We start from the raw sequence: 19331 nt of genomic DNA, 5'->3' as shown, positions 1-19331 counted from the left end.
CTGTTTTAATCTTTTTAAAGAATGATTATATTAATGACCAGAGAAAGAAAGAGACGTCAAAGAAAGGATCTCTTCTGACTCGAGCTTCGTTAGCTCTATAAATAATACATTTCTCCTTCACACTTTCATTGCAACTCAAAATCTCAACAAATAAAGAGTTTCTTTTTCACTTCCTTTTCTCTTCTTTAACTTCCTTGATTCCTGTATTTGTCTCTTCTTTGATCCAAAGGTTGCTGCTCTCTTTCTTCTCGACCAGGTTTACTCTTAACCGGACTCTCTTTCTCTCTTCAAATCAAAATCTCTTTGGATACTATCAAACGAAACTGCATAGATGGATCAAAAAGTAAGACAGTTTGAGGTTTGCACTCAAGATGGAAGCGTTGATCGTCACGGTAATCCAGCAATCCGAGCCAAAACCGGCAAATGGCTCAGTGCTATTCTCATTCTTGGTAAGTCTATCGATACATATATTTTATGTTCTTGAAGTGTTCATATATTTTATGTTCTTGAAGTGTTGTGTTTGAGATTCTAAAGAGATTTGTTTTTTTGATCATTACAGTGAACCAAGGGCTTGCAACGCTTGCCTTCTTCGGTGTAGGAGTGAACTTAGTTCTGTTTCTGACGAGAGTGATGGGACAAGACAATGCAGAAGCTGCCAATAGTGTCAGTAAATGGACAGGAACTGTTTACATCTTCTCTCTGCTTGGTGCTTTCCTCAGTGACTCTTATTGGGGACGCTACAAGACTTGTGCAATCTTCCAAGGAAGTTTCGTTGTGGTAAGTTTCTTTCAACACTACTCTGTGTTTTTAACTAGGGTTTGTTTCTTGAACCACAAGTTAACGTTGTTTTATGTGTGTTATAGGGACTGGTGATGTTATCTTTATCTACTGCTGCTTTGTTACTTGAACCAAGTGGTTGTGGAGTTGAAGAGTCACCGTGTAAGCCACACTCAACGTTCAAGACAGTCATCTTTTACCTATCAGTGTATCTGATCGCGTTAGGGTACGGTGGTTACCAGCCGAATATAGCTACCTTTGGAGCTGATCAGTTTGATGCAGACGACTCTGTTGAAGGACACTCGAAAATCGCGTTCTTCAGTTACTTCTACTTGGCTTTGAATCTTGGATCGCTCTTGTCGAACACCGTCTTGAGTTACTTTGAGGATCAAGGAGACTGGCCTTTAGGGTTTTGGGCGTCTACAGGCTCTGCTTTTGCAGGTTTAGTACTTTTCTTGACTGGCACGCCAAAGTACAGACACTTTACACCTAGAGAAAGTCCTTGGTCTAGATTCTGCCAAGTCTTGGTTGCTGCAACAAGAAAAGCCAAGATTGATGTGAACTATGAGGACATGAATCTCTACGATTCAGAGACTCAACGAACCGGAGATAAGAAGATTCTTCACACCAGTGGCTTCAGGTATAGATGATTTTTTTAAAGATTCTCTGAAACTATCTTCAAGATCAGCTTCTGACTCTCTTTTCTTGTCTAATACAGATTCTTGGATAGAGCTGCGATAGTTACGCCTGATGATGATGCTGAGAAGGTGGAGAGTGGATCAACTTACAATCCATGGAGGCTCTGCTCGGTGACTCAAGTTGAAGAAGTGAAATGTGTGTTCAGACTCATACCAATCTGGCTCTGCACCATTCTCTACTCTGTGGTTTTCACTCAGATGGCTTCACTCTTCGTTGAGCAAGGCGCAGCGATGAAAACAAACATCAAAGACTTCAAGATTCCAGCTTCAAGCATGTCTAGCTTCGACATTCTCAGCGTCGCCTTCTTCGTCTTCGCTTACAGGAGGTTTCTAGATCCTCTCTTTGCAAGGCTTAACAAAACAGAACCCAACAAAGGTCTCACCGAGCTTCAGAGAATGGGGATAGGTCTTGTGATTGCGATAATGGCGATGATATCAGCAGGAATAGTGGAGATATACAGGCTGAAACACAAGGAAACTGCTTCAAACTCGAGCTCGTTGAGCATATTCTGGCAAGTGCCTCAGTACATGATGATAGGTGCATCAGAAGTGTTCATGTACGTTGGTCAGCTTGAGTTCTTCAACAGCCAAGCTCCAACGGGGTTAAAGAGCTTTGCAAGCGCCCTATGTATGGCGTCAATATCGCTTGGGAACTATGTAAGTAGTCTGCTGGTTTCCATCGTTATGAGCATCTCTACAAGAGATGATTTGCCTGGTTGGATCCCTGGGAACCTCAACAAAGGACACTTAGACAGATTCTACTTCCTCTTAGCTGGTCTAACTGCAGCTGATTTCGTGGTTTACCTGGTTTGTGCTAAATGGTATAAGTATATTAAGTCCGAAGCAAGTTTCTCTGAGTCCACATCTGAAGAAGAAGTCTGAGTCAGAGAGTTTTGGGGGTTGCGCTGTGAAGCTATGGACAGTAAATATCCAAAGCTGAGCTTGTTCTGTCATATATTGGTCTAGTGGTTTTCTTTTGGGATACTCTTTTGTGCAAAGTTTTGTTAATGTTTATAAATAAAGACAAGTTTGTGCAATTTTTTTTTCTCACAAAATAATAATATGTTGGCTACTCATTTGATAAAACTTAGAACCAGGCAAAGCCTAAACAGTTTACTGATATATACTGAGTAACTTACAGCCTGAGAAGAAGCCAAACAAGCATGCTTAGGTCTTCTCTTTGCCCCTCAAGCTGTGTAGCTTCTACTCAGAATGTCTGATAAAGTACACAAAAATCTTGAGTTAAAACATGTAATTACACAAAACAAAAAAACGCATAATCTGTCTCTCTGTGACTGGTTAACTATTTGGGGAACAAAAGGGAACTTGTCAAAGACATTGTCTATGCAGCTTTTAAAGTAAGAGGCAATGGAATTAAAATGCAGACATGATTTTTGTTAAGAGGATCTTCCTGAAGATGCCATCCGTTGCATGGACCGTTGAAAGTTTGGCTTCAGACGCTTGTTTGACATCCCACCGAACGATCTGAAGAACATCAACATGTTCTAAGAAATGTATCAACTATTAACAAATCTAGTTTCAATAATTAAAGATAAAAACAACAAACCTTGAAGATACTTGTCGTTGAAGCAATGGTCTCACATTACCCAGTGCTCTCTCAGCAGCCTAAAGATATAAAAAAATAAACATCAGACAAAGAAAACAATGTGACCAGAGTAGAGGCAAGGATTTAGTTGGTTTACATGCACTCTAGCTTTCTCCCATGTTGATCCAACTCCTTCCCCTAAAACACGTCCATTTATTGCAACCTGAAACACATTACAGAAAGAATCAAGAGGCGTCTCAACATGAGATACTGGTATAGACTGATAAGCCGTGAAGACATGTCATGAATTTTTTTTTTCTTTCAATCACTGCCGTCTAGAATTAAGAAGTTTTCTATCAATAATTTCAATTAAATTTGACACTGCGACTTGAAGAGCCAGAACGTGCTGGTCGAAGAGAACGGCGTCGTTTGCAAAATCGCTGATATGGGTTGCGCTAAACCGGTTTCAAACTCTGGATTATCCGGGTTCACGAGATGATGACTGGCTCGACCTCTTGGCCGGAGCTAAACGACGTCGTTACCGCAATGTATAAGATTAGATTCCCGGCGAGTCGCCGGAGGTTATATCGGAGAAAGGTAAGGACTTTCTGGTGAGTTGTTTGGAGAATGATCCGAAACAGAGGTGGACGGTGGAGGAGTTGCTTAAACATCCACATCCTTTCCTCGACGACGGAGAGTCTCGTTTGCAGAGCACGAGCACTGTGTTGGACCAACGGTTCTGGAGTTCATGCGAAGACTCGAAAAGTCACTGACCCTTTTGCTGATTACTCTGATTTTTGGGATTCACCGGCTGAGAGAATCAAGCAACTCGCCGGAGATGAGTTTTCGAGCGTTCCGGATTGGGATACGGTTGATGACGGCGGGTGGATTGAAGTGAGAGGCGACGTTCTTGGAGAAACAGAGAAACGTGTCGGTTACGTTGACGAAGACGCGGAAACGTCGTCGTCTTTGTGTTTCTTCTTGGATGTCAAGTAAAGAAACAACTCTACCATATGTGATATTTGACTATAGACAAAAGTCAAATATGTAATTGGTCAAAAAATTACGTAAAGACGAAGACCAGAGAAGACCCCGCGTGACGACTCTGCAGGGGTCTAGAATCAAAGCCAACGTTTGCTTACGACTAAGCCCACTCGGTTTCACAAAAAGAACCGACTAATCATCACAATACGGTCAACGTCCACCGTTTTATTTCTACAACACACATACATAGACCGACGATTGATGGTTTATAGTTCTACTACTCTTTAAAACATCATTTGACATTCCTACTTCGTCGACACCGACACCTAACAAATACAGTTTGATATTTTAAGTCATTGCCGTACGATTTTATTAGGTAACGTCTTTTAAAATTCGTTTAAACTTAAAAAACATTATATATTTTCCTCTTTTGGTTTGGTTCCTCGAATTCCTTTGTATTGATATAATATTTGCCTCTTTTACCAAGACCCATTTATAGAAAATTTCACCGATTTGATTTGAATCACCGAAACCATATGGAAAATTTCTTGAAACGAGGTAGCTAGGCTAGGTATCTTCTTCTTAATTTGGAAAACTTTCATTTTTTTTTATCGCCTTGCAACCTCAGATCCCAGTGTATATATATATATATATATATATATAATGTCAGTTTAGTTTGTGTTAAAACCCAGCCACCATTAAATCGAATATGGGGAATTCTGAATCCACTTGTTCTCCACAAGAAGACGATTGCAAAGAAGCCGAGACTAAGCTGATGGAGTGTGCGCTGGCTCACTTAACCCCCAAGGTTGTGGAAATCGGTACGAAAACGTTGGAGGAGGGTTACAAAGCCGCCTTCGATGCCGACGATGATAAGTATGAGGAATACATGAAAGGAGGTCCTTGCAAAGAATCATATATGGCGTATGTAGAATCCAGTGATAAGGATTCTCATGATAAGGATATAACAATGATGGAGTGTTTGGAGGCCCACTCTGATTACTATCATAAGTTTCTCGACTTCTACAATGGTGGTCCCGAACAAGTAATGAAGGAATTTGAATCCATCAATCCCTTCCGAGATCCTATTAGGGGTCACGAGTTTTTGGGAGATTGTTGCAAACAACAATACTCGGATTTTATGAATTGCTTCCTGAAGAATATCTAGCTTTTCTTTCAGTTTTTTTTCTTTTCTACCAATGCTTTATATATATTAATATATATGATTTCATGAAAATCTTTACAAATCCCTTGTCAAATTCTCGAAACGAGGATTCTTGGCAATCTTTCATTTAATTTACTCTCACCTTGCATTGCAAGCAAACTCATGTATATATCCCCTCTATTTATAACGTATAGAAGATGCCACATGATATTGGGCTACATACCCGATCTTGTGTGGGCTTTAGTTGTGTAACACTAGGCCTTAGGATATTGTCTTTGGGCCAAACTCAACAAAACTCCACCTTTTGCCCAAACCCAATAACTTCCTAAGTCTTTTCACTCCTTGTCTTCTTCGTAAAACATCATCACCGACAAAACACGCAGCACCGCATCGCACTTCTCACTCTCTGCCTTGGCTATCTTCAGACTCTACTCAATCCATCTAGCACACCTGTTTCCTTCGTTGACTCCGCAAGGTTAGTGGCTTGATTTCTCCTTTCTCTCCATTATCGAATGTGTTTCGAACTACATCATAAACTTTGAGAAAGTGACTTTGAGTCTCTGTTATCGTGCATGTCTTCTCTTGTCGAGTTTACAAGGAACACCACCTCGACCGTGATCCATTTTCTGGTGATGTGCCTTTTGCTGAGTCACTTGTCACTTGTGACTCCAACGATTCAGACTTCTCTATCTGAACCTCCACTGCGATTCTAAGGTAGCTCAACTCGACTTTTCCTTGTCGTAGTAGTAACTGTACTTTTTTTGGACAATTGATTTCAAAACCTCATCTTTACACTGAAGCATGACGGTTTGAACTCAGATTGAAGTCAACAGAGCTCCACATTTTTCTTTGCTTGCTCTTCGACTGTTTCCATAGTAAGTTTGTACCTTCTCGTATCGCTGTTGCCTAAGCAAGAAACTTACATTGACTTGAGTAAATTGCTTTCTGAAACTTGGACTGGTTTCTTGTGAGTGCAGATATACCCACTCTCCTTTGGCAAATTGCTCCACCTGGAGTGCGTGTGTGTTGATACGACTCCACCTTTTTTTTCTCCAGGTAACTCCCTTTCTCAAACACATTGAATGACAGCTCCTGTTATCTCACACTTGTCCCCTTGTGTGTTGTTCGGATCTTTTGCGAGATTAACTGTTCACTCTGGAGTTACCGGAGCTGTTTTTTTTTCTTCTCCTACTGGACGTTGAGAAGTCAACAGCAGAGCTGGAACTTCGGACCAGGTACGGTTTTAGTTAGCAAATCTGCAGGATTCAAATTAGTGTGTATCTTCTGTAGGATAACATCGCCTGCCTCCACTAGATCTCGTATGAAGTGGAACTTAGTATCGATATATTTAGTCCTTTCGTGATACACTGGATTTCTTGCTAGGGCTATAGCACTTTGAGAATCACAATGAATTGTTGCACTTGTCTGTTTGAATCCTAGCTCGTTGCATAAGCCTCTCAACCATATGCTCTCTTTAGCAGCTTCATGTAGAGCCATATACTCTGCCCCTGTGGTTGATAAAGCAACCACAGATTGAAGGCATGATTTCCATGATACTGTGTTTCCTCCTATCTTGAATGCATATCCGGTTACTGACCTCCTCCTGTCTTGGTCGGTAGCATAATCAGAATCTGAAAAACCTTCTATGATAAACTTAGAATCCTTCTTGAATGTTAGATTAAGATCAGACGCTCCTTGTAGATATTTCAATACCCACTTGACAGCTGACCAGTGCTCTCTGCTCGGCTTGCTCATGAATCTACTCACGAACCCCACGGCGAACCCCAAGTCAGGTCTAGATCTGACCATAGCGTACATGAGGCTCCCTACTGCACTTGCATATGGGATGTTCTCCATGTACTGCTCTTCAATCTTCCATTCTTTGTCAGTTAAGCTTCTTAGTTTAAACTGTGCTGACGTTGGGGTGGTGACTGGCTTCACATCCTGCATTCCAAACGTTCTCAAAACTTTCTCAATATATTTTCCCTGAGATAGGATCAATGTGCCTTTCTGTCTATCTCTTATGATGTATATACCCAAAATTCTTGATGCCTTTCCTAGATCTTTCATCTCAAACTCCCCATTCAATCTGTCCTTCAGTTCCTGGATTGTTTTCTTATTCCCTGAAGCTATCAGCATATCGTCAACGTACAGCAGTAGGTACACTGCTTTATCAGTTTGCGTGTCCCTGAAATAGACACACGGATCCCTGCTGCTCTTCTCGAACAGTTGGTGTTTCATGAAGCTATCAAAACGCTGGTTCCATCTCCTTGGCGACTGTTTGAGTCCATAAAGAGACTTTCTTAACACGCAGACTTTATTTTCATCTCCTGGTTTGATAAAGCCTTCTGGTTGAGTCATTAGGATTTTTTCCTCTAAAGTTCCGTGTAAGAAAGCTGTTTTGACGTCCATCTGCTCTAGCTCAAAATCCAGATTCACCACCACTGATAGCATGAACCTGATTGAAACATGTTTCACTACTGGGGAGAAGATTTCATTGTAGTCTATTCCCTCAGTCTGTGAATAACCTTTTGCGACCAGTCGGCCTTTATATCTTTCATCTTCAACTCCTGGTATGCCTGGTTTTAACTTAAAAATCCACTTGCAGCCTATTAGCTTGGCTTTTTCTGGTTTGTCTATCAGGTCCCATGTTCGATTTTTCTTGTGGGAATCCATTTCTTCCTCTGCAGCAGCCTTCCATCGTTTTCTTTCTCTACTTCTCATTGCTTCTCCATAGGATTTAGGTTCCTCTACCTCTAGATCTTCCACCGTGTTCAATGCATATGCTACAAAGTTTCCATCTTCATAGCGTGATGGAGGTCTAGTGTTCTTACGTCTTTCTCTGTCTCTAGCCAACACATACTCGTTAAGTGTCTGTTCTTTGTCTCTTGTCTCAGTTTCATCCTCAGCTTCATGTTTTGTTTCTGTGTCAGAACTTTCTGAGATGTCTGAGTTTGAGTCTTCTTTGTTGCTATTTTCTGAGTCAGAGTCAGAGCTGCTTGGTGTAGGACCTCGGATTAGATCATCACTGAAGGTTACTTTTCGTCTCCTCTTCTCCTTCACGACAATGTTATCTTCCTTTGGATTCTTTTCATTTTTCCTTTCAGTACCGTTGACATCCTTATAGATTTCTCTTTCATTGAACACTACATTTCTGCTGGTTCTACATCTTCTTTCTTCAGGGATCCAAACTCTGTACCCTTTTGTTCCGAAAGGATAACTCATGAACACTCCTTTTACAGCTCTAGGTTATGTTTTTCCTTCTTTCACGTGAACAAATGCAGAGCTTCCAAAACGTCTTAAGTGTTTGAGCTCTGGTTTGGATCCAGACCATACCTGTTCTGGCAGCTTGAAGTTCAGTGCAGCACTCGGAGACCTGTTGATCAAATACACAGCCGTAGATGCTGCCTCTGCCCAGAAACTCTGATCTAAACCTGTTTCAGCTAGCATACATCTTACCTTATCCATAATGGTTCTGTTCATCTTTTCTGAGACACCATTCTGCTGTGGGGTATAGGTGCAGGTTCTGTGTCTTTTGATACCAGCTTGTTTGCAGTAATTGTCGAATTCCCAATTGCAAAACTCCAAGCCATTGTCTGTTCTTAAACATTTAACCTTGCGTTCTGTCTGAGTTTCAACTGCTGTCTTCCATTCCTTAAAAGCCGCAAATGCCTCATTCTTAGCTCAGGAAGAAAATCCATACCTTCTTAGAGTAGTCGTCTATAAATGTTACAAAGTACTTGCAATCTCCTAGACTGTTTGGCGAAGATGGTGAGCCCCATAAGTCTGAGTGAACGTAATCCAGAATTCCTTTCGTAACATGTTTAGCTGGTTTGAAACTTTGCTTGTGTGATTTTCCCAGCACACACTCTTCACAAAACTTAAGTGTTCTTACCTCCTTCTCTGGTAAGTAACCTTCTTTAGCTAGGACATTCATACTTTTCAGACTCATATGTCCCAGCCTAGAGTGCCAAAGTTTTGTCATGTCGACCTCCTCCTTAGATATGTTTGCTTCTCCTTTCAACACAGTTCCTTGGAGATAGTACAATCCTTGATTATACTTTCCTGAGATTACTTTCTCATTTCCTTTGTAGAATTGTACTATGAGGTCCTTGCCCTCATATCTGCATCCTGACTTCTCCAACATACCATATGAAATAAGGTTTCTGCTCATACCTGGCATGTATCTTACTTCAGTAAGCACCACCTTAGACCCATCAGGATTCTGAATTTTTATTTTTCCTATCCCTTTGATGTCGCTGTGTGTGTTGTTTGCCATGAGCACCTTACCGCCATTGAACTCCCTCAGATCAAATAGGAATTTTTTGTCGGGTGTAATATGGAACGAGCATCCTGAGTCCATGATCCATTCCTCCTTTGTATCCTCAGTACTTACTGTTAGCACCAAAGGTTGCCTAGGCCCAGCAACAAGATTTGCGGTGTTGTCTTGTCTGTTTGATTTCCTGTCAGGACAATCCTTTTTCCAGTGGTCCTCTTTACCACAAATAAAGCAACCTTTGTTGTTTTTGCAGTTCCTTGGTCGGGATTTTGATCTTCCAAACCTACTCTTTGATCTTCCCTTCCAGGACTTTCCACTGCCTTTGTTTTGCCTAGATTCTGATCTTCCTCTATCCACAAACAGTCCTTCTCCATCTGACTTTGACAGTTTGCCACTCTCGATCAACTCTCTCTCTTTTGACTTTGCTGCACCAGTCACTTCACTTAAGCTTAAAGTGTCCCTCCCATACTTGAGGGTTTCCTTGAGTTGATCATATTTGTTTGATAGAGAACTTAGTAACAAGATAGCTTGTACTTCCTCGGTTACATCCACCTGAAGGTTGTTGAGGTCTGCAACCAGTTTTAAGAAATCATCTACATTCTCATCAATACTTTTAGAGTCTGACATCTTGAATGTGTAGAACCTAAGCTGTAGATAGATTCTGTTTGGCAGTGATGTTTCTGTGTAGAGTTTGTCCAATGTTGACCACATATCAGCTGCAGTCTCACAATTCTGAATCTTTCGCAGGACCTTGTTTCCAACGTTTAGGACTATCAGATCCTTAGCTTTCTCGGATTTTTCAAACTTGACTGGATCAATCCTGGGGGTAGTCTCCACCAGACCTGCTAGCCCCTTTTGAGGATCCTTCAAAAGCTTGTGGTCGGTTAGTACCTCCTTCAATCCTAGCACACCGAAGTGAGCTAACATCCTGACTTTCCATAATGAAAAATCACCGGTTCCTTCGAATCTGTCCACCTCGATTCTTGAGGTTGACATCTCCTCGTGATCACCTGTCCTTAGCCTCAGCTCTGATACCACTTTGTAAGGATTATTTAGTATGATCACGACTTAGGTTAGCTTCAAAGTAAATGACACAAGCGATTTAACGAGTTCCCGGCCTCTAGCACGGTACGTCTCGTGGGAGAACTCTTGCTCCCAAACTTCACTATGATCAAAGAAGTTTACAATAGTCTAGTCACTTATAACTTGTGATAGACTTTTAGGTTTACACAACACCTTGGGTTTTTCCTTTAGAGAATACAAGTAGGATAGAGAACCTTAGCTGGAACACAGTAGTTCTCTGTTGCTATTACTCTAACGCCTTAACTTTCTTTCTCTTGTGCAGCTCTCTCACGTGTAGTTGATGATCTCCTTCTCAAGCTGGATTTATATTAGACGTCTTAATCTTTTTTTCCAGCAACGACTTCTACGGTCTTGAGTTTATCCAACCAATGTGTGCGCTTTAGTTGTGTAACACTAGGCCTTAGGATATTGTCTTTGGGCCAAACTCAACATTCTATTGCATCAAATATAATTGAATCTGGATGTGCTGTATGTAGCATTTTTTTCCGTGAAATTTTCAGCTATAGAGATCTACAATGAGGCCATTCGAGATTTGCTTAGCTCGGATGGTGCATCCCTTAGGCTACGAGACGATCCTGAGGTAAATTTTTATGGTTCTTACCAGAAAGGGACATTGGTTGAAAAAGCCACAGAAGAAACTCTGCGAGACTGGAACCATCTCAAGGACCTTCTTTCTGTTTGTGAAGGTAAAACCCACCTCAAAAGTCTAAAATCACTTTGTTTTACTATGAAGTAGCCAATAATAGATAATACTGGTCTGAAAATCAGATTGTTATTCAGATAATGTTGTCTCAAAAGTCAACTTACATGTGTCTTCGCAGCACAAACGTAAAGGTTGGTGGTTGTTGCAGTTTTGTTTAAGGCCTACTCTTTCACGCCTCCTTCCTTCTTTCAGAGTTCGCGTAGCTGAAGAAAAAGCATGCCTACGCTTTTCTAACTATCCGATCCTATCTGTCCGTTCTTTTAGCCATTGAAATTTATACTTTCGTGAATGCTTTCGGTGGTGACCCTTTCACAACAACAAAATGCAGGAATAGTGGAGATATACAGGCTGAAACACAAGGAAACTGCTTCAAACTCGAGCTCGTTGAGCATATTCTGGCAAGTGCCTCAGTACATGATGATAGGTGCATCAGAAGTGTTCATGTACGTTGGTCAGCTCGAGTTCTTTAACAGCCAAGCTCCAACTGGGTTAAAGAGCTTTGCAAGCGCCCTATGTATGGCGTCAATATCGCTTGGGAACTATGTAAGTAGTCTGCTGGTTTCCATCGTTATGAGCATCTCTACAAGAGATGATTTGCCTGGTTGGATCCCTGGGAACCTCAACAAAGGACACTTAGACAGATTCTACTTCCTCTTAGCTGGTTTAACTGCAGCTGATTTTGTTGTTTACCTGGTTTGTGCTAAATGGTATAAGTATATTAAGTCTGAAGCCAGTTTCTCTGAGTCCACATCTGAAGAAGAGGTCTGAGTCAGAGAGTTTTGGGGTTTACGCTGTGAAGCTATGGACAGTAAATATCCAAAGCTGAGCTTGTTCTGTCATATATTGGTCTAGTGGTTTTCTTTTGGGATACTCTTTTGTGCAAAGTTTTGTTAATGTTTATAAATAAAGACAAGTTTGTGCAATTTTTTTTTCTCACAAAATAATAATATGTTGGCTACTCATTTGATAAAACTTAGAACCAGGCAAAGCCTAAACAGTTTACTGATATCTACTGAGTAACTTACAGCCTGAGAAGAAGCCAAACAAGCATGCTTAGGTCTTCTCTTTGCCCCTCAAGCTGTGTAGCTTCTACTCAGAATGTCTGATAAAGTACACAAAAATCTTGAGTTAAAACATGTAATTACACAAAACAAAAAAGCATAATCTCTCTATCAGTGGTTAACTGTTTGGGGAACAAGAGAACTTGTCAAAGAAATTGCCTATGTAGCTTTTAAAGTAAGAGACAATGGAATTAAAATGCAGACATGATTTTTGTTAAGAGGATCTTCCTGAAGATGCCATCCGTTGCATGGACCATTGAAAGTTTGGCTTCAGACGCTTGTTTGACATCCCACCGAACGATCTGAAGAACATCAACATGTTCTAAGAAATGTATCAACTATTAACAAATCTAGTTTCAATAATTAAAGATAAAAACAACAAACCTTGAAGATACTTGTCGTTGAAGCAATGGTCTCACATTACCCAGTGCTCTCTCAGCAGCCTAAAGATATAAAAAAATAAACATCAGACAAAGAAAACAATGTGACCAGAGTAGAGGCAAGGATTTAGTTGGTTTACATGCACTCTAGCTTTCTCCCATGTTGATCCAACTCCTTCCCCTAAAACACGTCCATTTATTGCAACCTGAAACACATTACAGAAAGAATGAAGAGGGGTATCAACTTCAGATACTGGTATAGACTGATAAGCCGTGAAGACATGTCATGGATCTTTTTTCTTTCAATCACTGCCGTCTAGAATTAAGAAGTTTTCTATCAATAATTTCAATTAAATTTGACACATCTCTGCTATAATCTTCATAAGTGTGCTAACCTTAGCATGAAATTCATCATTGTGGACCATGTCAGGTTGAAGTGGACGCTGAGATTGAAAAGACAGCTCCCAACCTTCCGATGCACACTGGAATTTGGTTAAGGGCAGACAGATATCAAAGATGAGAAAATTGAGAGAGCAACAGTATTCAGATTACGGAGATGCGTACCAGTTCCCTGAGCGTAGGAATGGAGCCAGTGTGCCTAATAGAGCCTTCTAATCTTGTATATGTAGCAACTGGCATCGCTTTTTCATATCCAGCAGATGTCTGATTAGTAAGGGGGCCTGCATCCCTGTGACTTGGTCCTGCGTCGCCATTTTCACGGGACAAATATATATCTGCAGAAAAGGAGTAACAATAAGCCAACTGCTCACATATCCAAGACATGTCACAAGGGACCCACAGCCTTGTGATACATTTAAGTTCTAAAAACCATCTGTTAATGTGATATCCTAACATACCGACACGCAACCATCTGTGGTGGCAACTATCATACTCATTGATATGGGTCTAATAATAGCATTGGCAACTCTTTTGAGAGTGGTTGATAAACTATTGAAAAATACAAGCTTAGTTGAAAAATTGAGGTCTACACCCTACCGTAGAATAGGGTACCAACAATGTGAAGGTGGTTTAGCAACAAAATTTAAAACGCGAGTACTTCATGAATCAAAACGTCTTACCAGCTAAGTTCTGGATTGAAAATTCAGCAGCCTTCTGCAGGGCTTCTCGTCTCGATTTCCCAATCCCTACTCCAATTTTTTTACCACAAAACCAAGCCTGCAATGAAAAACATAGATTAAATGGACAGTCAACAAAAGTAACTCATCTAAGGAAGGGAAGAGGGCATAGGTTCCATCAAAATAACTCAGAGCAATACAACATCTAAGAGAAAAAGCTTGGTAATTGCAAAACAGATGTTATAAGTACCTCAATAGAGAACCGCATATCTGTACTAGCAACCAAACCCGGTTTGTAGTCCACCTACAATGTCATGGAATATATATATATATATATATATAGGAATCAACTCGCGAATGGAATTAATGGTAATCAACTACTCATGATCATGATTACACACCTTAGTTCCGCATTTAATAGCAATCTCATGCAGTAATCCAACGGGATTCTCTGTTTTTGGATCCATCTCCTCCTCAGCAGCAAACCAACCATTTCTTGGCTGCACATGTGGAGGTGGAGCTTGAACTGGCGGTCTCTTTGGAAATGAAGGTTCACTTGGAGCAGCATCTCTAGGATCTTGTCCATGTTTCAATATGAGGAGCCTCCTCCTGGTATCTAGATCTAACTCTGATTCAGGTACCTCACCTTCCACACTAGCCGGAGAATTTTGCAAACTTGGCTCTGAGGGAACCAGGTGTGTAGCTACTATTGCCGGTTGTTGAAACTGAATGCTTGGAAAGGCGATAGCTGATGGTTGCGGTGCTTGTTGCATGACTGGGACTGGGACTGGGACTGGTGCTGGTACTGGTACTGGTACTGGTACTGGTACTGGAGCGGAAACATAAGAAGCAGAAGCAATGGGTTGCTGAACGGGAGCAGCTATTCTTGGATCTGTATTTGCAGCCGGAAGGGCAGCTGAAGATCCACAAATTGCCTCCTGAATAAAAGGGAAAAATGTATTCAACTGTAGTTGGTATCCTTAATGGAACATCAGCACAGAAACTATGTAAAAAATCAAGCCAAAAAATGTAACCACCTTCAGTATTCTCCCCACTCCAGCATCAGCCATCTTGTCACTAGAAAGTGGATCTTTGTTTCCATTTAAACCAGATGTCACGTCCTATATTGAAAAGAGAATAATCTACTGAGAAGCAGTCTAGAGGGTGAGTACAATCTACATTGTAGCATATCATTGACACAAGCTCCCAGAGTGCCTGGAAGAACATAAACTATTTTATCTGCTCACAATCATTGACGACTAACCTCAGACACCAAGTAATGGCTTACATCAGGAGGTGATGGAATATCTTCAACATCATTCTCATAAGATATTTCAGCAATCCTTGGTAGCAGACTATCATCGAAATGCCTGTTACCAAGTTCAAATACAATTCTACCGTCAGAATGTACTAAGGAAGTATCCTTTGAGTTAAGTAGAGATGTGAAGGACACAAACGTGGATTATCAAAATTTACATCTTACTTGAAAAATCCAGTTCTGACAACGCAAGCAAGATTTTTGGCAGCGCACAGTACCGGTGTTGCAGCTGCCTGCAGAAAAGGAAATGAGCTATATGTAACACCAATCATTTAAAGTATTAAAGACTATGGCTTCTGATACGATTTGGACCCAAACCAAGCCTACAAAGACCCTCACCACAAAAGCTAGCTTATGGTTTAGAACTTAGAAGGCTTTGATTTGTTTCCCCCTAAAGTTATACTTACTTCAGCTTTAGGAGAATGGTAGGGAGCAAATGCACGAACCACATGCACCCTTGGCTGATCCTTCTCGTCCCAAACTTCCCGGCGATCATCAATTACCAGTGCCATCTTCGGATGGCAGGTGGCATTGAGAAACACATTGAACAATGACTTCTTAAAGCCTGTGGTGGTTAATTTACATACAAGCATGTAAGAAAGGATGTCATGTCAAATAATAAGCATTGTATAAGAAAAAAAATTGTACCAGATTTCACACAAACAATGCGAGCCAGCAAGTCATTTGCGTTTATCAAATTCCCTTCTGGATCAAGGAGCCTCCACATCTCTAAGGCGTAATCTTTGTCAGCCATTGTGCAAACATATACTTCAAAACGCTTGCGCTGCTCTTTTGCTGTCAAATAGCTTCGAAGTTCCTCCCATGAAGTCCTCAACCTCACAAGAACACTTGTATCACGTTTCTGTGTGTAAATATACAGACATTGAGTCTTAGCCACAAGCATTAAGAGCAATATAGGTGCTCAATAAAGGAACGAACTAATAATTGTAGATTATTTCTCAAGTGTAAACACACTACTACTTAACTGTCTTTTAAAAGTGTAGTAAGCACCAAACATATAAACATACAGGGAACAGAAACTAAGATACATATACTAATTTCAAGACTTTGCATACCATTGGATTAATGCGAGTCAAGACAATGTTCTTCTCTTGCAACCTTATCAGAGGACGAACAAGAGGCTGATGGTTGTCAGACAAGGCAGGGACAATTTCAGATTGTGCTTTAATCACCTCCCCGTTTTCAACAACCTGGTCACTTTCAACGTACTGCTTTAACAGATTTTTGTCATCCTGATAACGCTTCATCTGAGCCACCATAACAGCACGGCGTCGAGGGTCCACCTCGCTGCTCATTCTCCGGAGCAACCCCTCCATTTTAACCTCAAATGTGTGCAGGGTATTGGCCACTACGAGTGTCTCATCAAGATCAAACACAATCGCCAGACATCTAAGATTCAACATGCCAAGACATGAATCATAAATTCCAGGAGCAACAGTAAACGCCCAGAAACAAGGACGGTCATTGTTGATATCCTCCGAGCACATGGCAACCAAATGGAGCTCTTCCACACCAAGGGACATTACTGCAGTCTGCAAGAAACAATGATCCAAAAAATAACACGTGTGAGGATAACATAGTTCATATACAATCACAAGTTAGTTCAGGAAAGGATCCTAAAGCCTCAAACTTTATGAAACTCTAGCATTAAGGAAGCTAAAAGATGTTTCCAAAGCCTCAAACTTTATGCAACTCTGGCATTAAGGAATCTAAAAGATGTTTCCAAAGCCTCAAACTTTATGCAACTCTGGCATTAAGGAAGCTAAGAGATGACTAAAAATCCCAGTTTTCATGTGTTTATAACTTTAGTGCATAGTCTGAGTAGGGCCCTTAGATGTTTCCACAAGGTATAGTATACCTTCTGGTCCCTAAGGCATGACGAGTGGAAGACACTGAGAGGCTCATGAGCAGGAGTAGGCGAAGCTTCAAGTTTGAAACAAAGTCCAGAAGATGAAATGGTAGTAAGCACTGCAAGAGGAGTACATCTCTTGCTAGGTTGAGAAAAACTGCTAATTTTGATTCCCATCTTCACTTCCTCCATGACTGCCCTTTGCTTCATCACGTCGTCTTCCCTTGGAGGGTGTATCTCCATCTCCCCAACCCTCACGTCTTCATGGTACACTTGTACTCTATTACTGTTATACATATCCTTAGATCAATGGATGTTTTATTGTCTCAAACTCAAATTAGTTCATCAAAGGTCTTTGCTTTATTCGAAATCCATTGGCTTTGATTCTCAGCAGATAACAAAGGGAAAAGGAATCGACTTTGATAGATAGGGTAGATGAAAATAACTGAAATTTTTAGTTTCTTTTTGTGTCCTCTAGATCTGTAAATCCACAAACGAAAAAAAACCTAATACTTGGGGTCTTTTCCAATGAACCTATCGTTAATGAAAAGAGTGGTTTCGTTCGAAAGTTGACGATACTGCGGGAGGAGAAACGGAAGTTCCAGAGATAAGCGAAGAGTCGGATTGTTAATAATAACTTCTGATACGCATTAGGTTTTTAAAGGAAAACGAGTTTCTGTAAATAGTAATAAACATAATATAGTATTGTAGAAGGAGTTTGTTCAAAAAAAAAAAAGTATTGTAGAAGGAAAATAAATATAATTGACTTTGATGGAAAGGAAATATATTTGCTTCATTCATTATTAGTCAAAACTAGGGCCGGCGTCCGCGCTGCGCGCGGATTACATGTTTAATAAAAATCAGGTGAATTAAAATTGTGTGTTTTTCAATTTCTGAAAGGATAAGTTAAGTTTGTTTTTTTTTTATACAAGGGAGAAGTTCGAAGCGGTGTTTTTTTAAAAAAAAAAACAACTGTAAGAATGAATAATAAATAGTTTTGAGGAATTCGATACTTGAATGAGAAAATAATCTTTGTGTGTGACAATTTAATTGATGTAGGAAGTTGTAACGTAAATGTTTTAAAAGTAGACTGGTGGCGTTTGCTATGAGGCTTAGGATAGCAGTTTATTCCTCTTTTGGAAGCGTTGAATGATATCAATTTCGTTGTTAAAGTAGAAGCGCGCTCTAGGTGTTGCTGTGAGTGATAGTTTTCCTGAAAAAGGTGAAATATTTGTTAGCATTTAGTTTTTTTGTAAAGTTTATGTTTAGTTTATTACCTTCATGTATCCGTGGAATGATACTTGTGATGATTACGACATGGTTTTTCCTTGTTGATATGCGATGTAACTCCCTCAAATTAGACGCCTCCTTGTCCCATAAAGTTAGACGTACCAATTTTGATCTACAAATAATTATTGTATTAGATTTTGTTTAGTTGTAAACCAATTATTACTTAATAAAAAGTTTGTACCTGTCTAAACGCAATCCAATGATGATTTTTGAATCTGTGTAGTGGTTATATAAATCACTACCTTGGATGAGGCAAATGCGGCCAACAACCTCTGTAGGAATAATTTGGTTGTTTTTAAAAAAATTAGGATTTATTTTTATGTGAGAGAGTTTTTGTTTTTTTTTTAACTGGTAGGAAGTTGGTTTCACTTGCTAAGCTGATCAACTGGGTGTAGCGTTGGGGCCGGAATATGCATGAAGGGATCGGTGGAATGTTTTCTTGAATCAGTGTAATAGTTGTTGTTTCTTTGATATTGATTTTGTATGGTTGATCAGTAAACCTGTAACGTTGGTTATTGGGGAGGAGATTAAAATATCTAATGTGATAAATTTTCCCTTCCTCGAAGCGTTGGTACATTGTGTCAGACGTAGAAATAGGCACCTTCCCCTCCATTTTTTGTTCATGTTTAGTGGTTAGAAGCAATCATTTGAAATATAGTTGGAATAATTAAAAATAGGAATTTTAGACAAACCTGGATGTCAAGACAGATGAAAGTTGTTCCTAGAAAATCATCTTTTTTTTTTTGTGATTTGTGATGGGCCAGACCCTAAAGATCCTAACGATTATTGGATGAGGTCTGAGGGTGTTGCCCCAGTTGCTTTGATCTTGTGCTGCATGTGCTACATAGATAAGGATGAGAATTATTTTGTTTTGTGCAATTTTTTTTAAATTTTTTTGAAGTGAACATAGTTAGGGTGTGTTTTTTTTTTTTTTAAGTATTGTTATTAGGTTTGAAGAATATTCTATTGAGTCAGTTAAGGTTGAACAAATTAATATTCTATTTGTGGTAGATCGAACTGTAATAATTAACAGCTGGACGCAAACGTATCAATGCATGGATCGTACGTTTTCCTTATTCGATTCATGCATTGTATTATGTT

The 19331-nt window shown here is 40.1% G+C and overlaps 2 protein-coding genes and 1 long non-coding RNA gene across 7 annotated transcripts; 1 reads left to right on the top strand and 2 right to left on the bottom strand.

Moving 5' to 3' along the window:
- The first annotated feature begins 116 nt into the window (after positions 1–116).
- On the top strand, positions 117–12197 carry LOC106420962 (protein NRT1/ PTR FAMILY 7.2). Of its 3 annotated transcripts, none has more exons than XM_048745605.1 (5): positions 117–449; positions 560–777; positions 864–1417; positions 1496–1928; positions 11575–12197. In XM_048745605.1, exons 1-5 carry the CDS (start codon positions 332–334, stop codon positions 12001–12003), a joined length of 1752 nt encoding a protein of 583 aa, XP_048601562.1. In that variant the 5' UTR covers positions 117–331; the 3' UTR covers positions 12004–12197. The 3 variants fall into 3 exon arrangements, with proteins under 3 accessions (XP_048601562.1, XP_048601563.1, XP_013717246.2); XM_048745606.1 differs by having other exon boundaries at positions 1496–1936; positions 11583–12197; XM_013861792.3 differs by lacking the exon at positions 11575–12197 and having other exon boundaries at positions 118–449; positions 1496–2512.
- Positions 2576–4023, bottom strand: LOC125580677. Of its 2 annotated transcripts, XR_007318412.1 has the most exons (4): positions 3179–4023; positions 3043–3101; positions 2863–2960; positions 2576–2691 (listed from the first exon to the last, which is right to left on the bottom strand). It is a non-coding gene; the product is annotated as an uncharacterized LOC125580677 (long non-coding RNA). The 2 variants fall into 2 exon arrangements; XR_007318411.1 differs by having other exon boundaries at positions 2576–2960; positions 3179–4016.
- LOC106373033 (RNA polymerase II C-terminal domain phosphatase-like 1) lies at positions 12197–19172 on the bottom strand. Of its 2 annotated transcripts, XM_048745603.1 has the most exons (16): positions 16950–19172; positions 16147–16623; positions 15719–15932; positions 15478–15635; positions 15236–15303; positions 15017–15122; positions 14790–14873; positions 14154–14690; positions 14003–14056; positions 13756–13852; positions 13241–13410; positions 13072–13158; positions 12817–12882; positions 12681–12739; positions 12501–12598; positions 12197–12337 (listed from the first exon to the last, which is right to left on the bottom strand). In XM_048745603.1, exons 1-15 carry the CDS (start codon positions 17235–17237, stop codon positions 12511–12513), a joined length of 2553 nt encoding a protein of 850 aa, XP_048601560.1. In that variant the 5' UTR covers positions 17238–19172; the 3' UTR covers positions 12197–12337; positions 12501–12510. The 2 variants fall into 2 exon arrangements, with proteins under 2 accessions (XP_048601560.1, XP_048601559.1); XM_048745602.1 differs by lacking the exon at positions 12197–12337 and having other exon boundaries at positions 12345–12598.
- Between the last annotated feature and the right edge of the window lie 159 nt (positions 19173–19331).

The sequence above is a fragment of the Brassica napus genome, chromosome C1, assembly GCF_020379485.1.
Source record: "Brassica napus cultivar Da-Ae chromosome C1, Da-Ae, whole genome shotgun sequence".
Taxonomy (NCBI): Eukaryota; Viridiplantae; Streptophyta; class Magnoliopsida; order Brassicales; family Brassicaceae; genus Brassica; species Brassica napus.
Note: the sequence above shows the minus strand (reverse complement) of the source record. Positions and strands in the feature narration are given on the sequence as shown.

What these genes read in the sequence shown, in the direction of transcription:
- LOC106420962 (XM_048745605.1), top strand. Translation starts at nt 332, where the DNA reads ATGGATCAAAAAGTAAGACAGTTTGAGGTTTGCACTCAAGATGGAAGC. An exon ending in TCCAAGGAAGTTTCGTTGTG is followed by an intron (nt 778 to 863) that starts GTAAGTTTCTTT and finishes TGTGTGTTATAG; the next exon opens with GGACTGGTGATGTTATCTTT. An exon ending in TATCAGCAGGAATAGTGGAG is followed by an intron (nt 1,929 to 11,574) that starts ATATACAGGCTG and finishes GGAATAGTGGAG; the next exon opens with ATATACAGGCTGAAACACAA.
- LOC106373033 (XM_048745603.1), bottom strand. Translation starts at nt 17,237, where the DNA reads ATGTATAACAGTAATAGAGTACAAGTGTACCATGAAGACGTGAGGGTT. An exon ending in TTCAATCCAGAACTTAGCTG is followed by an intron (nt 13,411 to 13,755) that starts GTAAGACGTTTT and finishes CCTTTTCTGCAG; the next exon opens with ATATATATTTGTCCCGTGAA. An exon ending in CAACGACAAGTATCTTCAAG is followed by an intron (nt 12,599 to 12,680) that starts GTTTGTTGTTTT and finishes GATGTTCTTCAG; the next exon opens with ATCGTTCGGTGGGATGTCAA.